This window comes from Cuculus canorus, chromosome 2, assembly GCF_017976375.1.
Source record: "Cuculus canorus isolate bCucCan1 chromosome 2, bCucCan1.pri, whole genome shotgun sequence".
NCBI classification, from domain to species: Eukaryota; Metazoa; Chordata; class Aves; order Cuculiformes; family Cuculidae; genus Cuculus; species Cuculus canorus.
The window spans coordinates 143,575,247-143,591,809 of record NC_071402.1 but is presented as its reverse complement, the minus strand read 5'-3'; the positions used below and the strand labels follow the sequence as shown (position 1 = coordinate 143,591,809).

The 16,563-nt window shown below is 37.1% G+C and overlaps 1 protein-coding gene across 2 annotated transcripts in view; it reads left to right on the top strand.

The window, feature by feature from the left end:
* ODAD2 (outer dynein arm docking complex subunit 2) overlaps window positions 1-16,563 on the top strand; it is a 103,635-nt gene that overhangs the window by 78,542 nt on the left and 8,530 nt on the right. For both annotated transcript variants that reach the window (XM_054060614.1, XM_054060613.1), the window contains 2 exons: window positions 184-372; window positions 951-1,172. In XM_054060614.1, coding sequence (XP_053916589.1) covers window positions 184-372; window positions 951-1,172 — 411 coding nt within the window. The remainder of the gene's footprint in view (window positions 1-183; window positions 373-950; window positions 1,173-16,563) is intronic.

The window sequence follows — 16,563 nt, the reverse complement described above, 5'->3', positions numbered from 1 at the left end:
TGTAACTCTCATATGTCAATCAAGAGAGCTTCGAGTTCCAAATCAGACATATTTCTTGGTAAAGGCAATACAGCAATAGCTGCAGTTTTGAATAAGTATGTCATGCCAATCTCTTTACTTAACATTTGCATATGAATACAGATTGAATACTTTAAAATAATGTTTCTTTTGATTCTCATTTAGGATGCTGGGGAAATGGTTCGATCCTTTGTTGGTGGCTTGGAACTGGTAGTCAATTTGCTAAAATCAAAGAATAAGGAAGTTTTAACAAGTGTATGTGCAGCCATTACAGGTATAGCTAAAGATGAAGAAAATTTGGCTGTTATAACAGAACATGGAGTCGTCCCTCTGTTGTCCAAACTAACAAACACGGTAAGTAACATCTAAACACATAATGCTAAGTACCTGAATTTCCTGTGTCAGTCTATGCCATACCCATCTAAAAGTTTCTGTCAAGAGCAGTACATTTGGCAGCAGCTACAAGAAAGAGCTGTAGAATCCTTACTCTGTGAGATGTATATTGGACGTTAAAACACTCTGTGGCTGCTACTAAAATTGCTTTGGAAGATGAGCTTCATTTTAATAGTCATTGCGGCTGAATATTGCTTTTTTTCACAGCTGCTGTATGAAAAAAAGCACAAAGGGTCAACAGAACAGGAAATTTGAACCATGCTGAGAATCTTAATGATAGGCCTACATGTTACATTTTAACACTAATCTTATCTAATTTCCAGTCATTCTAAAAGCACCTTTAAAATAACATAAAAATTCACAGCAGTTCTAGCAAAAACAATAATAAGGCGCCATGCCTTACGGCTCTATCCAGTTTTTAATTGTACTGCAGTTAAATTGAGATGCTTTAAAGCTGTTTGTTAATACAATTCTGCTTTCCTATGAAATTTTTTGTTTATTATGTTTTCTTTAATTTATTATGTTTTTATATTCTTCAGAACAATGACAAATTAAGACGTCACTTAGCAGAGGCCATTTCCCAGTGTTGCACATGGGGGAGGAATAGAGTTACCTTTGGAGAGACCAAGGCTATAGCTTCTTTAGTACGTTACTTGAAGTCAAATGATCCATCAGTTCATAGAGCTACGGCTCAGGCTTTATATCAGCTGTCAGAGGATCCCAACAACTGTATAACCATGCATGAGAATGGAGCGGTGAAGGTGAGGTGGAAGATTTTTCTTATTTGGAGTTCAAATTCTTAAAAGGATTTGGTTGAAAGGAGAAATCTTTCATTTGAAATAGTTCTTGAATGGTTCTGTGTATCTCAGATTTTGTGAACGCTATCCTAAAAGTGTTTCGTTCAGTAGTGAATTAGGGAATGGTATTTCCATTGCTAAAGATACTACAGCTAGATGGTTGATGAGAGTGAAAGTCTGATGTGGACATTCACCTCCAGAGTATCTGACTTTGACCTAGGCTGGTAGTGATACTGCATCAGCATTTTGTCATTCGCAAGTGACTTTTGCAAAAGAAATTGGGTTGTCTTAATGGATAGTTGTCAAGTATGCACAAAGTCACCTAGGAAATTAGTGTACCTGAATTTGGGGACACATGAAGATAGAGTGATACAAAGGAATAGTGCTGGAAATTAACATCTTCCCATAACAGTTGCAGTATATTGACTATACAGCACAGAATAATATACAAGGTCCAATACAAAGAAAACAAGACTAAGACAAGAAGAGTAGGAGGGAAGAGACAAAGAGATGGATACAGAGCATGTTTTAACCTGTCACAGTGAGACAAGGCTCAGCTTGATTACTTCACTTAGTATGAGTGGATGCCTGTTAAAATATAGACATTTTCCTAACCTCGACTGGAAAATGTTGGTGTGCACCAGCCCACAATGCTTTGTCTGTGAAGCAGTTTTTACCTAATAACAATATCACTGTGCATGAACTCCCACGCTATTCACCAGATCTGGCTTTCTCTTCCCAAAGATCAAGTCAGTGCTCAGAGGAACATGTTTTTTTGTTGGTAAGACGATGTGAAAGCAAAAATGACAGAGATTCTCAACAGCTTAACAGAAAACAATCTGCAGAATTGCTTTGAATATAGGCAGCATCATATGCAAGCTGTGTGTCAATATTGACAATATTCTGGAAGGACTGTAATATGTTAAGGGATATATATTATAGAGGATTGATGAAAATCGCAAGAGGTGGTGACTTAGCAATTTACTAAATCACATCAGAGTACCGTGTTTGGTTTGGGCTCCAAGTCCAGTGCAGGGCCTTGAAAACAGATGGGACTGAAGCACATTAGAATTGTGAGGGAACTGAGCTTAACAGCTTTTGAGAAAGAAGGCTTTTGGGCAGCAGTGCCTAATAGCAGCCTATTGGGCATCTAAGACAAATTTGTCAGTGCGGCAAAGGCAGGACTATACTGAAGTGCATAGTAGGAGGACAGCAGACAATGGTCATAAATTGAATCTGATGGGTCCCATCTAGATATAAGGAAAGGGTAATGAAGAACTGGAGCAGTTCCCCAAAGAGGCTGTGGAATCTCCATCCAAGGGAATTTAGAGTCCTAACTTAACAAATCCATCATGAATCTGGACTCAGACCAGTGTTGACCTTGCTTTGACCAGGAGGTTGGACTAAATAACCTCCTGAGATACCTTCCAATCCAAATGATTCTGTGGTTAATGAGGATAAATAGGAAGTGTGGAAAATAATGACTGATCTTTGCAAACCACTTCTTCACTATCTTTTGGTAATTAAGGAATATTCTCCAGCTTCTTCACTTTATTGAGCTATACCCAGGGTATATTCAATTAGGGAAATTAGCCATAGTTGTGATAATGGGCTTTCCCATTCACTATCCAGAAACAGTCACCCTGTCTAACGTGGCAGAATCCTTCATGGCTGTACTTAGTGAGATGGCTATCTCAAAAGAAAGACTGTCAGATGAACAGTTTTAATCACTCTGTTTAGACACTTAGGGAGATGTGTTAGGATCAAGTGTCTGAATTCCACTCAGAATCACTCAGAAATAAAATATTTATTATATTCATTCAGAAATATTCATTCAGAAATATTATATTCAGAAATTTTCATTCATATTTCATTTAGAAATATTATATTCATTCAGAAATATTCATTCAGAAAATAAAATACTCATATTCATACTCAGTATCAGTCAGAAATAAAATATTCATTCTGTGAACAGAAAATTAACTTGATTTTAGGTCAGGGCTACAAATGTATGTGACTAAGAGATGCAGTGCTATCCCACATACCTTAAAGTATTTCAGAATTCCATGAGTCTTGACTAATCCTCCTCTGTAGTTCTCAAGAACTCAGTTTTTTTGGGGGAAAGCAGTCTGACTGCAAACAAAACTGATTCTGTAATGAATCTTTACAATGCAACCTAACATCATCAAGAGGTTAAAGAGTGTTAAGATAAAAACACCTGTGACTGCATATTGCCATGAAGGACCTAGCATAATTCTTCATACCTGCTAAGTATCACATAGCAAAAGCCTTGGAAAGTATTTTGGAAGGGGGAAAGATTTTTTGAAGTGATTCAGAATATCAGTGGAGTCACTTCTAACCTTAAAAAGCTGGCACCTGTTGATTCATGCCATAAGCTGTTTGGTTTCATAGACTAGAATCTCTTCAGAACCAGGAGGGTGATTTGTGAACTTAGCTGGGAAAGAAACATTGATTTCCTCTCTGCCCATTTTTCTTGCTGGCAGTGAAAAAAAAGAAGTATCCTTGGAAGAATAATTTGCCTGAAGGAGTAGTTCTTGCTAGTCCTCTAAAAATCAAAAATAATGGAGGTCTGTGTGGAGCGTGGTTTTCCAGATAAACTAATCAACTAATTATATGGTTGATGAGGTCTTTACCAAGACTGTCAGCCAATGCACAGTCAAATTGTACTGAATAATGAAATCTTTAAGAAGAGGTCTGGCCCAGGTCCTTCAAGAAACTATCTTTTGGTATCATGTCCTACTGAAATGAGTGTGTATAGTGTAGAATCTGAAGTCCCAGGTTCACCCAGCAAATGTATAACAGTGAGGAGGTAACTATTTACAATTGTAAAAAGCCTTGAAAACAAGTTGGATACTTTTAAAAATCAGAAGATATTAATTATTGCAAGAAATCAATCCAGCTGAAGAAATTCTTTAAACACATCCCATAATTAGAGCTAAGAGGCTACAAATAAGTAGGTAAGCTACATGCACATATTTAACTTTTCTGTGTGATTGTTTTCCCATTACATTCAAGTAAACATTCATGGAAGTGTCAAATTACAGATGCTGCAGACATTTCATTTGAGAATATGAACGTAATTATATCTAAAACCAAAAAACGTAATTCATAAATAATATTTTGTCGGTTTTAAATATCCAGGTATTTAAAATAGCATTTTATGGAAACTTTGTTCTAACATAAGTAGAAATGGAGCTGTCGTTAAAGCTTTATTCCTTTAAGTCTTTAAGAAATCCTTAACATAAGGGCAAATAATAAAACGGGCAAGTCTAAACATTAGGACTCTGGAGCAGTTCCCAGATCTTACGTACAGGTGCAAAGCCTGGTCACATACTGATTACACATTAAGACCAAACCTGGATGCATGAATTCCAGTCTGTGTCAAAAAAAAAATTGTAGGTGCAGAACCAAGAGCAGCCCTGCAGAGAAGGACTTGTGGGTGCTGGTCGATGAGAAGCTCCACATGAGCTGGCAATGTGGCGCTCCGCGGCCCAGAAGGCCAACCGTATCCTGGGCTGCATCAAAAGAAGTGTGGCCAGCAGGTCGAGGGAAGTGATTCTGCCCTCTATTCCTCTCTTGTGAGAACCTCATCTGAAATACTGTGTCCAGTTCCTGTAATCCTCAATGTAAGAAGGATATGGAGCTGTTGGAATGGTTTCCAGAGGAGGGCTACAAAGATGATCACAGGGCAGGAGCACCTTTCCCTACAAGGACAGGCTGAGAGAGTTGGGTTTGTTCAGCCTGGAGAAGAGAAGGCCCAGAGGAGATCTTACAATGACTTTCCAGTATCTGAAGGGGGCCTACAGGAAAGCTGGAGAGGGGCATATTCGTAAAGGCTTGTGGGATAGGACCAGGGGGAATGGGTATAAAATGGAGAGGGGCAGATTTAGACTAGACATAAGGAAGAATTTCTTCACTGTGAGAGTAGTGAGACACTGGCACAAGTTGCCCAGGGAGGTTGTGGATGCCCCATCTCTGGAGGGTGTTCAAGGGCCAGGTTGGATGGGGCCCTGGGCAGCCTGAGCTAGTGAGATGTCCCTGCCCATGGCAGGGAGGTTGGAACTAAATTTATCTTTAAGGCTCCTTCCAACACTAACTATTCTATAATTCTAACGGGACCCACGATAACATATGAACAATTGGAAATCAGAATATCAGAGCATATTTCAAAACATATTTTCTTTTTAACTAGAATATAGCCAGAGAGAATTCAATACCAGTGTATGTGTTGAAGTTAACATGACTCAGAGATCCGTGTTAATAAACTGTGAAAAACCTAGACCTTGGTCATCTGATCTCCCTAGGCCATAAAGTGATGAAAGTTCAGTGAGCAGTCATCAGAACTAGCTCACTTGAGCTATCTTCAGCTTTCTTACCTGTTTAGCTTTGGCAGCATGGACTCCAGTGTCAGATGATTTGCCTTATTTTAGTACGGTGACTGCAGTATAGGCATATCCTTTTTTTAATAAAGTGTGTAGTTTGATTTTGCCCCTATATTTCAGGGAATGGAATCCTCACACCCACAACAGAACAATACCTATGGTCATCTAGAGTTTCTAACCCTAAATAAAGTCTAGTTTTAATTAGGGCAATTATCCTGCTGTGATATTTCCAACCACTTTCTTATATTTATATATTGTGTTATACCTGAGTGGCAAAACAAAAGTGAAGCAACAAACAGGCCTTTTTGGAGAATATATTAGATCAGTGAGACATAGTGGTTCTTATGTGAAGACATCCATATAATAAATAAAATGTCGTGGTCACTCTGAGAAAATATGTTCTGTTAGACCTATGATAGTTTCTCCAGAGTGCTTTTGTTCTGTGTTTCAAGAGCTGAACAGAACCAAAAGAAGATTGACATGTACACCATGACAGCTCATGGCACAGCCGGCCTGTCCACGAGCACTAATGAACTTGACTTCTATGCTGAAATTGTAGAGATTACCACCAAGAATCAGTTACTGGAGTTTCAGAAAGGCTAAAGAGGCATTCTTAGATGGCAAGGAGATTGGGTGGAGGAGATTTAGTTGCTCAAGTTGCTGAGCTTTAGTTGCTGAGTCACTACAGTGCTGAATCTTGCCTGATCTGTTCAGTTGGTCTGCCTGGCACAGGTTGAGATGGTAGTTGCAGCACTGTGTCTGGGCTACTGCGTATCTTTGCACCACGCTTCTCAGTGATGACAGAATGTCTGGATATTGTCACTGTTCTATCCTCTCCAGTAAACAGCTGACTGAGAGCATACTTTTTATTTATGTAGGGATTGGTATGTGCAGCTTTTTCCAGGACAAACCATATTTCTACTTCTGGAAAATTTGTTTGGGTTCCTCTGATATTTTTTCATCCTTTTACCAGATAGCTGGTGTTTCAGTAATCATGCCCAGTTGGATTAACGTCATAGCTACTATAGTTCTGACTAGGTTGCAGTACATGCCTAATTCCAGGTGTTCTTCTGCACATGTTCATGTGCTATGTTTGCATGCGAAGGAAGTCTGATGCTTCAGGGAAACATTTACTCTGCATGAATGACACAGTTGTGGAGTGCTTAAACAGCTGGTCAGAGACTTTCTCAGACCATCAGACTTTCTGACCATTCACTACGCAAAATGTGTATACATGTTTCTGTCCAAGAAACCAGGAATAAAAATATATAGGGAAAGTAATTTCAGCCAGATTCTCATATTTCACATTTTGCCACTACTGCAAACAGTTAATCACAAAACAAGTATATACACACAGTTGTGAAAGAAAACCAGCGTTCAAAGTTTTCACCTATTCATGGCTGCACCCAATATACATTCAGTTTTCTCAAGCAAGGCTATGTGACAAAAAAGGTTCAAAATACTGGTGTATGTCCCGCTGCCATATGAAATTCTGAGTAGACAAATAGGGTGAATTTTGGAGGAAGTTTAGAAATGCAGTTTTATGAAGTTTTTCTTTTATGTTCCAGTCCGTACTCACAGTTCTTATAACTGAGAGCAGAACAATGGTTATGACCTGTGAACAGATGAATCAATGCTTTCTTTCTACCAGACACTAGAAAATATTCTTCTTTCCGAAGTAAAAATTCATGGTTTGTGGCTGGAAAGAGATTTGTATTTTCAAAGACTCAGTAATGACATGTGGGACATTAGAATACAGGGGAAATTTTCAGACTAAGGAACAGGCATCAACCTGAATTCAAGACTGGAGATAGCTGTAACAAACAAGAGACATTACTTCAATTTGTTTCTGTTTGGAATAGAGTATATCATTTTAGAAAAAACACTGACTCTTTACTTGAAAAAATTCCAGTGATGGAAAATCCACTAGAGCCATCACAACTTATTCCAGTAGTTAAATAGCTTTCCCATAAAAGCATTTGCACCTTATTTGTAGCCTAAGTTTTGTCTAGCTTTAACTTATGCAAGTGCATGTATGATACTATTGTTTAGTATACTGAGAAGCCCTACATAACTTCTGTTCTCAGATACATTCTTACTGAGTAAGATGAAATTACTTGTCGTATTCTCATCTTTTTAATTAGGTTAGCAAGTGTAATCTGTGATGGATTCTTTATCTTTTTAATTCTTTAATTATATTTGTGTGTCAGTTCTGAAAGTCTCGTGTTTTTAACTTCCCTTTTGGACTGAATTTCAATATACTTCAGAACAGAGTTCATTATTCTAGTATTATCCGTATGAATACTTAAAACAGATTACATAACTTCCCTCTTTCTATATAAGCTCAGTTTGAACATCAGAGATTTTAATTTTTTGTGTTGGCCACAGTATTGCCCTCAAAGGTCATATTCAGCCAATTTTCTACTTTGATTTCCATGTCTTTTTGGAAAGTATTCTCCAAGTTAGACCGTCGCATGTTGGCCTTCATGCACAGGAGTGAAAATTAGGTAATATTTTTTATGTAAATCACTAGTAAACTTAGACCTTGTCATGTAAGTTGATTTTTTTTTACAGGAGATTAAATCACATTTGAATTGTTGTGTCAGATGAGTTAGCTCTCATTTTTGTAAGAATAATTAAAAATTTAAAAGCAGACACAAAATCAAGCATTTTATCATTTTAGAGAGGAAAATTTTAGGAGACCAATACACTAACTCTTCTTGTAATGCCTTTGAAACAAAATAATTTCTTTTCACAATGGAAGTCTCTAGGTCTGGCAGAGATATGATTCATTAGAAAACTGAAGGAATTCACTAGCTGAGAAAGTGGCAAATACTTTTGAAATACATAGACACAACTAGATTAAGATCTATGAAAATTATACCAGTAGCTTTGATTGTAAAGTATGAAGCTAAAAATTGCCTGTGGTGCCTGCCAATGAAATTCTACATTTGTAAGCACCTGATCAATGATACATTAATATTCTAAAACATTTAGGGAAATCTTTCTAGTGAGGTGATTTCCAGTATCTCATATGAGGGTCTTTTGATGCTTTGACTTGAATTTTGTGCATTGAGCTAATTAAATAATGGAATTGTACAAGGTATTGTTTTTTTCTATTTATTAATTTATTTCTGTTTACTGTAATGATGCTTAAAGCCATTGATTGCAGATAAAGACCTCACTTTGACTGGGCAGCAACGTATACAGACATAAGAAGAAGACAACCCCAGAAAACTTTCAATTTAAATGTAGCACACAACAAGATGGTGGTGAACAAACAGATAAGAATGGAATGGTAGAAAAATAAAATATTTGTATTGAACATATTTAATAGTTCAAGCAAACCAAGATACGATTACTGCTAATTCCATAGCTGCAGTTTATCCTAAGTAAAACATAAATGAGCATGCTGGTCCGGCAGCCAGCTGAACATGAGGTAGCAGTATGTCCAGGTGGCCAAGAAGGCCAACAGCATCCTGACTTGTATCAGAAATGGTGTGGCCAGCAGGACTAGGGAAGTGATTGTTCCCCTGTACTCTGCGCTGGTGAGGCTGTATCTTGAATCCTGTGTTCAGTTTTGGGCCCCTCAGTTAAGAAGGACATTGAGGTTCTGAAGCGTGTCCACAGAAGGGCAACAAAACTGTTGAAGAGTCTGGAGCACAAGTCTTATGAGGAGCGACTGAGGGAACTGGTGCCGTTTATTCTGGAGAAGAAGGGGCTCAGAGAAGACCAGATCGCTTTCCACAGCTACCAGAAAGGAGGTGGTAGCGGGGTGGGTGCTGGTCTATTCTCCCAAGTAACTAGCAATAGGATGAGAGGAAGTGGCCTCAAGTTGTGCCAGGGGAAGTTTAGATTGGATATTAGGAAAAATTTCTTTTCTGAAAGAGTGATGAAGCATCAGAACAGGCTACCCAGGGAAGTGGTAGAGAGTCCTTCACTGGAAGTGTTCAAAAAACATGTAGATGTGGCACTTTGGGTCATGGTTTAGTAGGGATTGTGGTGTCAAGCTGATGGTTGGACTTGATAATTTGAGAGGTCTTTTCCAACATTAATGATTCTATGATTCTATTTTCACAATGTGGAAATACTCTGTTTTGTCAATATTACAAATTATTAACATATGCCTTCCAGAATATCAATTGTTGTAGCTTATAGGAATGACACTAGGGATGCTGAAAGCCTGATTTCAAGTGCTTGGTACATTAAGGCAGGCAAAGCAGAGACTCATGCTCCTAAGAGTGAGACTTGATTCATGTATTCTTATGTCTGAATATATATATTTTTTAATTAATCCATCAGTTTTCTTCCTGTCTTCTTATCATACAATAAGTTTTGTCTAATTTTTTTTACGTGAAAAGACTTCCCTAAGGCCACCTTTGTAAAATAAATAGGTGTGAATTATAAAATATGGAAGACAATTTTCAGTGATTTCTACTGAAAACATTCTAAAAAAGACTTTTTGGCACAAACCATATATATCTGAAATCTAGAAAATTAAATGCAATAGCACTGGGCTCCTACTTTTTTAGGACAATTTGCATGTAGGGTTGTTTCTTTGTTTGTGTGGCCTTTGGTGAGAACATTGAATACAGAATGTAGTTTTACATTGTTAAGCAAAGTTTAAGGTAAGATCTTTATAAATTAATAAAGTATTTCATGTATCTACACAATAATATTATTATTGGGGCACTATAGTATGTATTTGCATATTTTACATTTATATATTTATTTTAATTTGAGAAGAACTCACTTTTTAACTGTCATGGTCGGCTCTATTCAGGCTCCACAGTTCAGGCTGGAGGTACAGCATGTTTGGCACATACTCCAAGCTGATGCCTGTTGCTTGTTATGAATTAGTTTTTACAGTTCTTGGACATGAAGAAAGAGGGCACTAGATGGCAAAATTTCTGCAATTCTGTTGGCTACAGAAAGTATGCCCAGTCCCTTTACCAACAAATGTCTTGATCACATCACATATTAAAATTTCAGATATGAGAGAGATATTCCATAAACTAAGTGAAATACTGGTATGTTTTGTTTCATTTCAGAAGGATTAATGAAAATTGACAATGTTATGCCACTGCAATTTCTATTGTGTTAGCAACTGCTAGGTGTGTACATTTTCCTTGCAGTTTCAACTCCAGAAAGCAGAAACTAGTAAGACTACCTTTTTAATAAGCAAAATTTCACCATTCATAAAATAGGGGTGCTTACATGTAAAAACATTTTGCTTTTGTACCATAGCCAAAGATAATGAATTGTCAGCTTCAGTGTACGTTAAGGTTCAGAATTTAAATGATTTTTCAAAATTTCACATTACTGAAGTTTATGATATGTAACAAGTGTTCGGTTAAAATCTGGCTGATCCCAGACAGGAAAAAACAGCAGCCTAAGGGAGATCAGCTTATCTTTGCCCAAAGTCTGTGCTTCAGGAGATCTCTAATTTAGTAACGCTTGGATAGCAAACCTAGAGGCTGGCACAAAGCTCCTCTTGGCACATTTGGAACACCTTTTACTCTTATAAAAAGATGCTTGTCCCGCTAAGCTGTAGGTTTGTTGGAGCTGTTTAACAGTGGCTGTGCCCTGCAGCTCTTTTAGTGATAAATGAGCCGCTTCAAATAAGTGCAATTGCAGCCAACTGTGCAGAAGGAATCATTAAAAAAAAATTTAAATAGACATTTTTGAAGCTTAAAAATGCACAAACAAGTATGTTAAACCAAAATATATGCTGCTCCTTTTAATGGAAAAGATTGCTACTGGCTAAGTGTGCCAGCTTCAATAGCTGTGCCAAAAAGCCAAGGAATCTGGCAGAGGCCATAGACAGCAGTTCCATCTTTCATCTATATTTCTTTTCTGTATTTATCTTGCTTTAGAAAATGCAGAGAATGTCTTTTCCTTCCGACTTGGCACTATTTCCAAACCACAGAAATACAGAGAATAGCTTCTTGCAATTGTTTTAGCTCCCTGCGTGAGACTTATCCTTGGACACTCTGTGAAATGTTTCTTTCTTCTAATTTGGCAATAATAGGAAAGATTAATATTAAAATATTTCTATGTTTATGGAATAATGTCTTAGCTAAATTGTCAGATATTAAAATTCATTTTCTTGATTGAGAGATGCCAGGCCTAATGCACAAGGGCAGAATGCCAGGTAATTGTTTTTGGCATTCAGCTGATCAAAAATAGTTTCCTTGTATGTAAAGAGCTATTCAAAGAAGATGAATGTAAGAATTACAAAGAACAATATATATATTTATATACATACATATATAGATGTATACATATGTGTAAATAGAAGCTTATTTGTCACTCGAGAGTCTTTAATGTACCAAATTATGCATTCATTGCTGTCACCTATGTAAAATTTTTTCTTCTTTTTCTGGAGAATCCATCACTTGGTTCAAACTGGCTTCAAGCCCCAATCATTGTAATGTCTTTTATGTCACAATTTCAAAGAGCACTCTGCTGTATCTTTAAATAGTACAGCACGTTATTGCTGTCACTTTCAAGGTAAAGATGCTAAGAAGTCCATTTGCAATGTGTAGATTATGGGACGGACTTTAGTGATAATATTCCTGGTCAGTGCTTGGTACTTTGGCATAAGATCTACAGACCTGACAAGGCTGCAGGGGTCATGAGGCTGATAAAAATTCTGTCCTGACTTGGGTGAGGGGAAGGTCAGGTTATGAATTGCAATTGAAGATCTCCAGGAGTTATTTAGAACATTTAAAACCAGAATTCCCCTCTGGAGGTCCTGTCTTTCACCAGTTCTTGCGTACTGTCTTACCTTGACCAAAGGTATGTGGGATGAATACAGGTCTGTTTGCTGTTTTTATCTCTTTACATTGTATTGTGCAATCAGCACAAATCCTACAGTCATTAGACTGGATTAGCTCCTTACAGTCGGTCAATCAGATATTACTGCTTGCTTGCAGGCTACACAGCATCTTTGAAAATCTCTAATCTGATGGAGCTTCCAAAATCCAGCAGCTACTTAAGCAGTTTGTGACCAGAGTGAGTCCTTGAGTGCTTTTTAGGGACATGTTTTATTTATTTTTTTGGAAAGTATCTGCAAATATGCAAATAACTCCTATATGCAAATAACAAATACTTTGGTTGGACATGATCTGAATGAAGTGCTAATTCAAGCCACTCCCTATGTTTTTAATAACAAAAAAAAGCCAAAGCATTTACCTGTCACAATGTGTGCATTGTTTTTCCACAGCACAAACTTTAAGAAAGCATACAAGTTTCCAGCACAAGTAAGTATATTTTATGGTCACTATATCAGACTGTGCGTAAAGCAATGCCCAAGTGACTCAGAAATTAGGGTTGTTTACACGAGGTTGACTCCTTCATATACAATGATTTCTGTCTTATGTTTTTCTCTAATGACAAAAAAGAAGCAGTTTGACAATCTTGAAAAGTAACTTGCACTATGTGCTCATGTGCTGCTTTCATTTTTGTTTCTGATATGATATATATTTAATTCTTGATATTACACATTTAAATCTACAGATATGAATGAATATGTGGACTCTACATAGACCTGTACCCACAAACAGCTGTAGCTCAGTTCTTCCTTCATCACATTCAGAGTTTCATATTTGTATGAATAAAGCTAAGCTGTGTTCATACAATCTCTTGTTTTATTTATATTCTAAATGAACATTTTTTAGTACATTTAGTGGTCTAAAACCAGAGTATAAGTCAAACAATACCACTTATCTTCCAGTTCATGTAAATGTATGCAGTGTCGTCAACCATATATCTAAAAATATGAGATTATAGATCGATCTTCTTGCATGTCACAAAAACTCCAGCTTTAAAATACCGTGACTCATTATTTGAAATAAATGCTACTGTATGGGTCTACAGTAAGAACATCCTTCTTATATCCCCAGACTTTGATATGTAAGGTCTACTAGCTAAAGCACTCCACTGGTTTTGATTATAACCATCATATATAGGCACAGAGATATACACTTAGATCATTGGACCTGAAGCTGTATTAACTTTAGAGATTAAAATCAATACTTGGAATTGAATACAGGAGAGAGTTTGAAGTCAGTTCACCCGTACAAGTAGGTCTATCATGCTTTTAAAATACTAATCAGATTTTGTACCCTATTCTCGGGATAAGATACAACTTGAGCTAAACATTGCAAACTCTGTCACTAGCCTGGAAACTGAGAGGTCTCTTTGCTGCAGTTCAGTGTTGTTTTCAAAGACAGACTAACTATAGTGCACTTCAGGAATGTCAGATGAACTAGGGGGGAGAAAAGACATCGTGATTTCAGGGTATTGCTGGAAAGTCAGGCAGAACCTTTCAGTGTGTGAGGTTAATGGACAGATTAAACCTTTTTTTTCCTCTGACTTGCTGCTGACAGTTTATTTGCAAGTGCTTCTGCTTAACTTTCCTATAAACTTCATATGACTGTTAGAGAGAGACAGACATACAAAATGACAGTATTCATAATGATAATAATGTTAACAAAATTTGTGAAAACGAAAACTGATTTAGAAATTCTTTCTTTTTTCCTATACTACCTCCTCAGTAATATTTGGGGGAGGAAAGGCGAGGTTAAAAGTTATGGTCCTGTAAAATGAAATAGAAAGCAAAATGTGAAAAAAGCTGGTAAGTGTAGAAAAGGAACAGGAAATAAAAAACAGGAAAGATTGATCAGGGTGAAAGCAATATAAAGGAAGGACAGTCCTCAGCATGTTGCTGAGCCAAACTAAATTATGAAAGGAAAGGAACATCTATGACATAAGTTTACTGTTTTGAATGTCCATTACATGTGGTAATTAAGCAGGATCCTGTTTTAATCTTAATAAAATGAATCTCCAGAGAATTGAAAAGAAATTTTTTTTTGAAATGTCATTCTGTTGAGATTATGAAAAAGTTCTTTATTCTCTCCATCCCACCAAAAGCCTTTTATATGTTAATCTTCTCTTGAAAACTACAATGAAATAAAAACAAAACAGAGAAAGTGGTTCAAATAAAAGTATGCTCTAAGACCCTGGGATTCATCACTTCTGGATTATCAGATCTGCCTGTTGCTTTTTGTGGGATCAATTTCATATCCCATAAGACTCTTTGTACATTGGAATGTTCATGATGATTGAATTCTTTCTTAATATTGCACCAAACTTCTTACAGCTGAATGTAGATTCAAGCTATCTGTCTTTAAGGCCTCCAATTGGTTACATATAATTGTACCTTTTAAACAAAGATGAGAAATATTTTTTTTTACTAGCTTTATTTAGCTACACTACATTTGCATGGTATGTTTCTATTTAGTTAGACATATGTCTGAAATTGTTGGAAATAGCCTTCTGAATTCCTATAAGTAAAAACTTGAGATAGGAAAAACTTTAAACTTACTGTATTTTAAAATGAACTGCAAGTTTACAGTTCTAAAAGTATTTAATGTTTCACCATTTAGCATTTTCTTTACTTCCTCTTTGTCACTGATATTTAGAGTTCTCTGCCCATTTATTATGTCTTTGCACAGAAGGGGGTCATCCTCCTCTAAATAATTTTGTTAGAAATAGACAATTAATGCAGATGAGGTGGAGAGAGAGATGCAGGGTTTATTCATATTTTATATATATTTATAAAAACTTGCAAGCATGTATGTGTACTTCAAATGTGTACTGTATTATAATTCTTGCTAGGCAGTTGGGTTGTGTGTATTTTTCCAAAGCAATGCAGTACCATGTTGAACCTTCGTGGAGAGTATGAGAACTATATTCTTATTTTGTACTTTATTAGTGTGAACTAAAGCAGATTTTGTTTCAAGAGTGCTATCCCCATTGTAGCAGGCAAAATTCAGATGTGTTGGAGAAATATGTTCCTTGTCCCAGATACCTTTTGGCTTAGTTCTAATACAGGAGGTGACTAAACAAAATAATAGACAGAAAGGGACAGATAGCAGGTAGGAAAAACAAACAAAACCAAACAAAAAAAAAAACACGCCATAAAAAATGAAGCTGTACTCAGAAGGATTCTATACTTCAAACCCATCATTACATAAAATCAGTTCAAGTTCACTGAGGCTGCGTATTCTAAAGAAAGAGTAAACATCTCACAGTAAGGTACCAGTAATAAGATGGTCGGAATACTTCACTGGGTCTATCAAGCCGTAGTCGTCTTTCTCCCTTGTCCCAGCATTTTGTGAGATTCAGCTTACCAATAGCTGTTTTGTCACAGGCAGTCAGCAGAAAGTAACAACTTTCTTGTCCCAACAAGAGGACAAGTCACTTGTTTTAAATCCTGAGATAGGTGACACGGTTTAATATCTGGAAGTGCACTTGTAGACAAGTTTGTTCTCATTCTAATGTGACCTGCACCTGTTTGCAGGGAGTGCAGAGGTTTGCCTACCCCTGGTACACTTTCACTTGTTTTCTGAGGGAGAAAGGGAAAGCAGAGAAAGAAGAAACAGCTTCTGGCCAACCTGCTGACTGCCACCACGTTCAAGTGTACCTTAGTCCAAGCTGCGTCCTCTGCACCCTCTCGTGCCCCAGTCATGCTTGAGTGTCTCCCAAAGTTTGTTATCTCTTTTCCACGGCTGCCAGAATGAGATGTGTTTCATGGGAGAAAGAAGAGGAAAGACAGGCATAAGAGGAAAACAAATCAGGTGCAATCTTACTAGAATTTGTCACACCATGGCCAGAGAGCTTCAGTTTCCACCTTTTTACATTCAAAGTGATTGAACTAGGCTATGCCAAGGCTTGCTCTGACTTTAGTCCCAGGGAGGAGAGAACTTATATGAGAGGGTATCAGCATAGTAGGTGTCTGTCCTGCCCATCTTTTGCCTTTACTGGAATTTCTTGGTTCTGAAATTTTTTATATCTGCTAGCTCAGAGTGTTCCCTGGCATACAGGGCTTTATGTCTGAAATCTATACTCTCTGTGCCACCTGAGAAAAAAAAAAAAAATAGAAA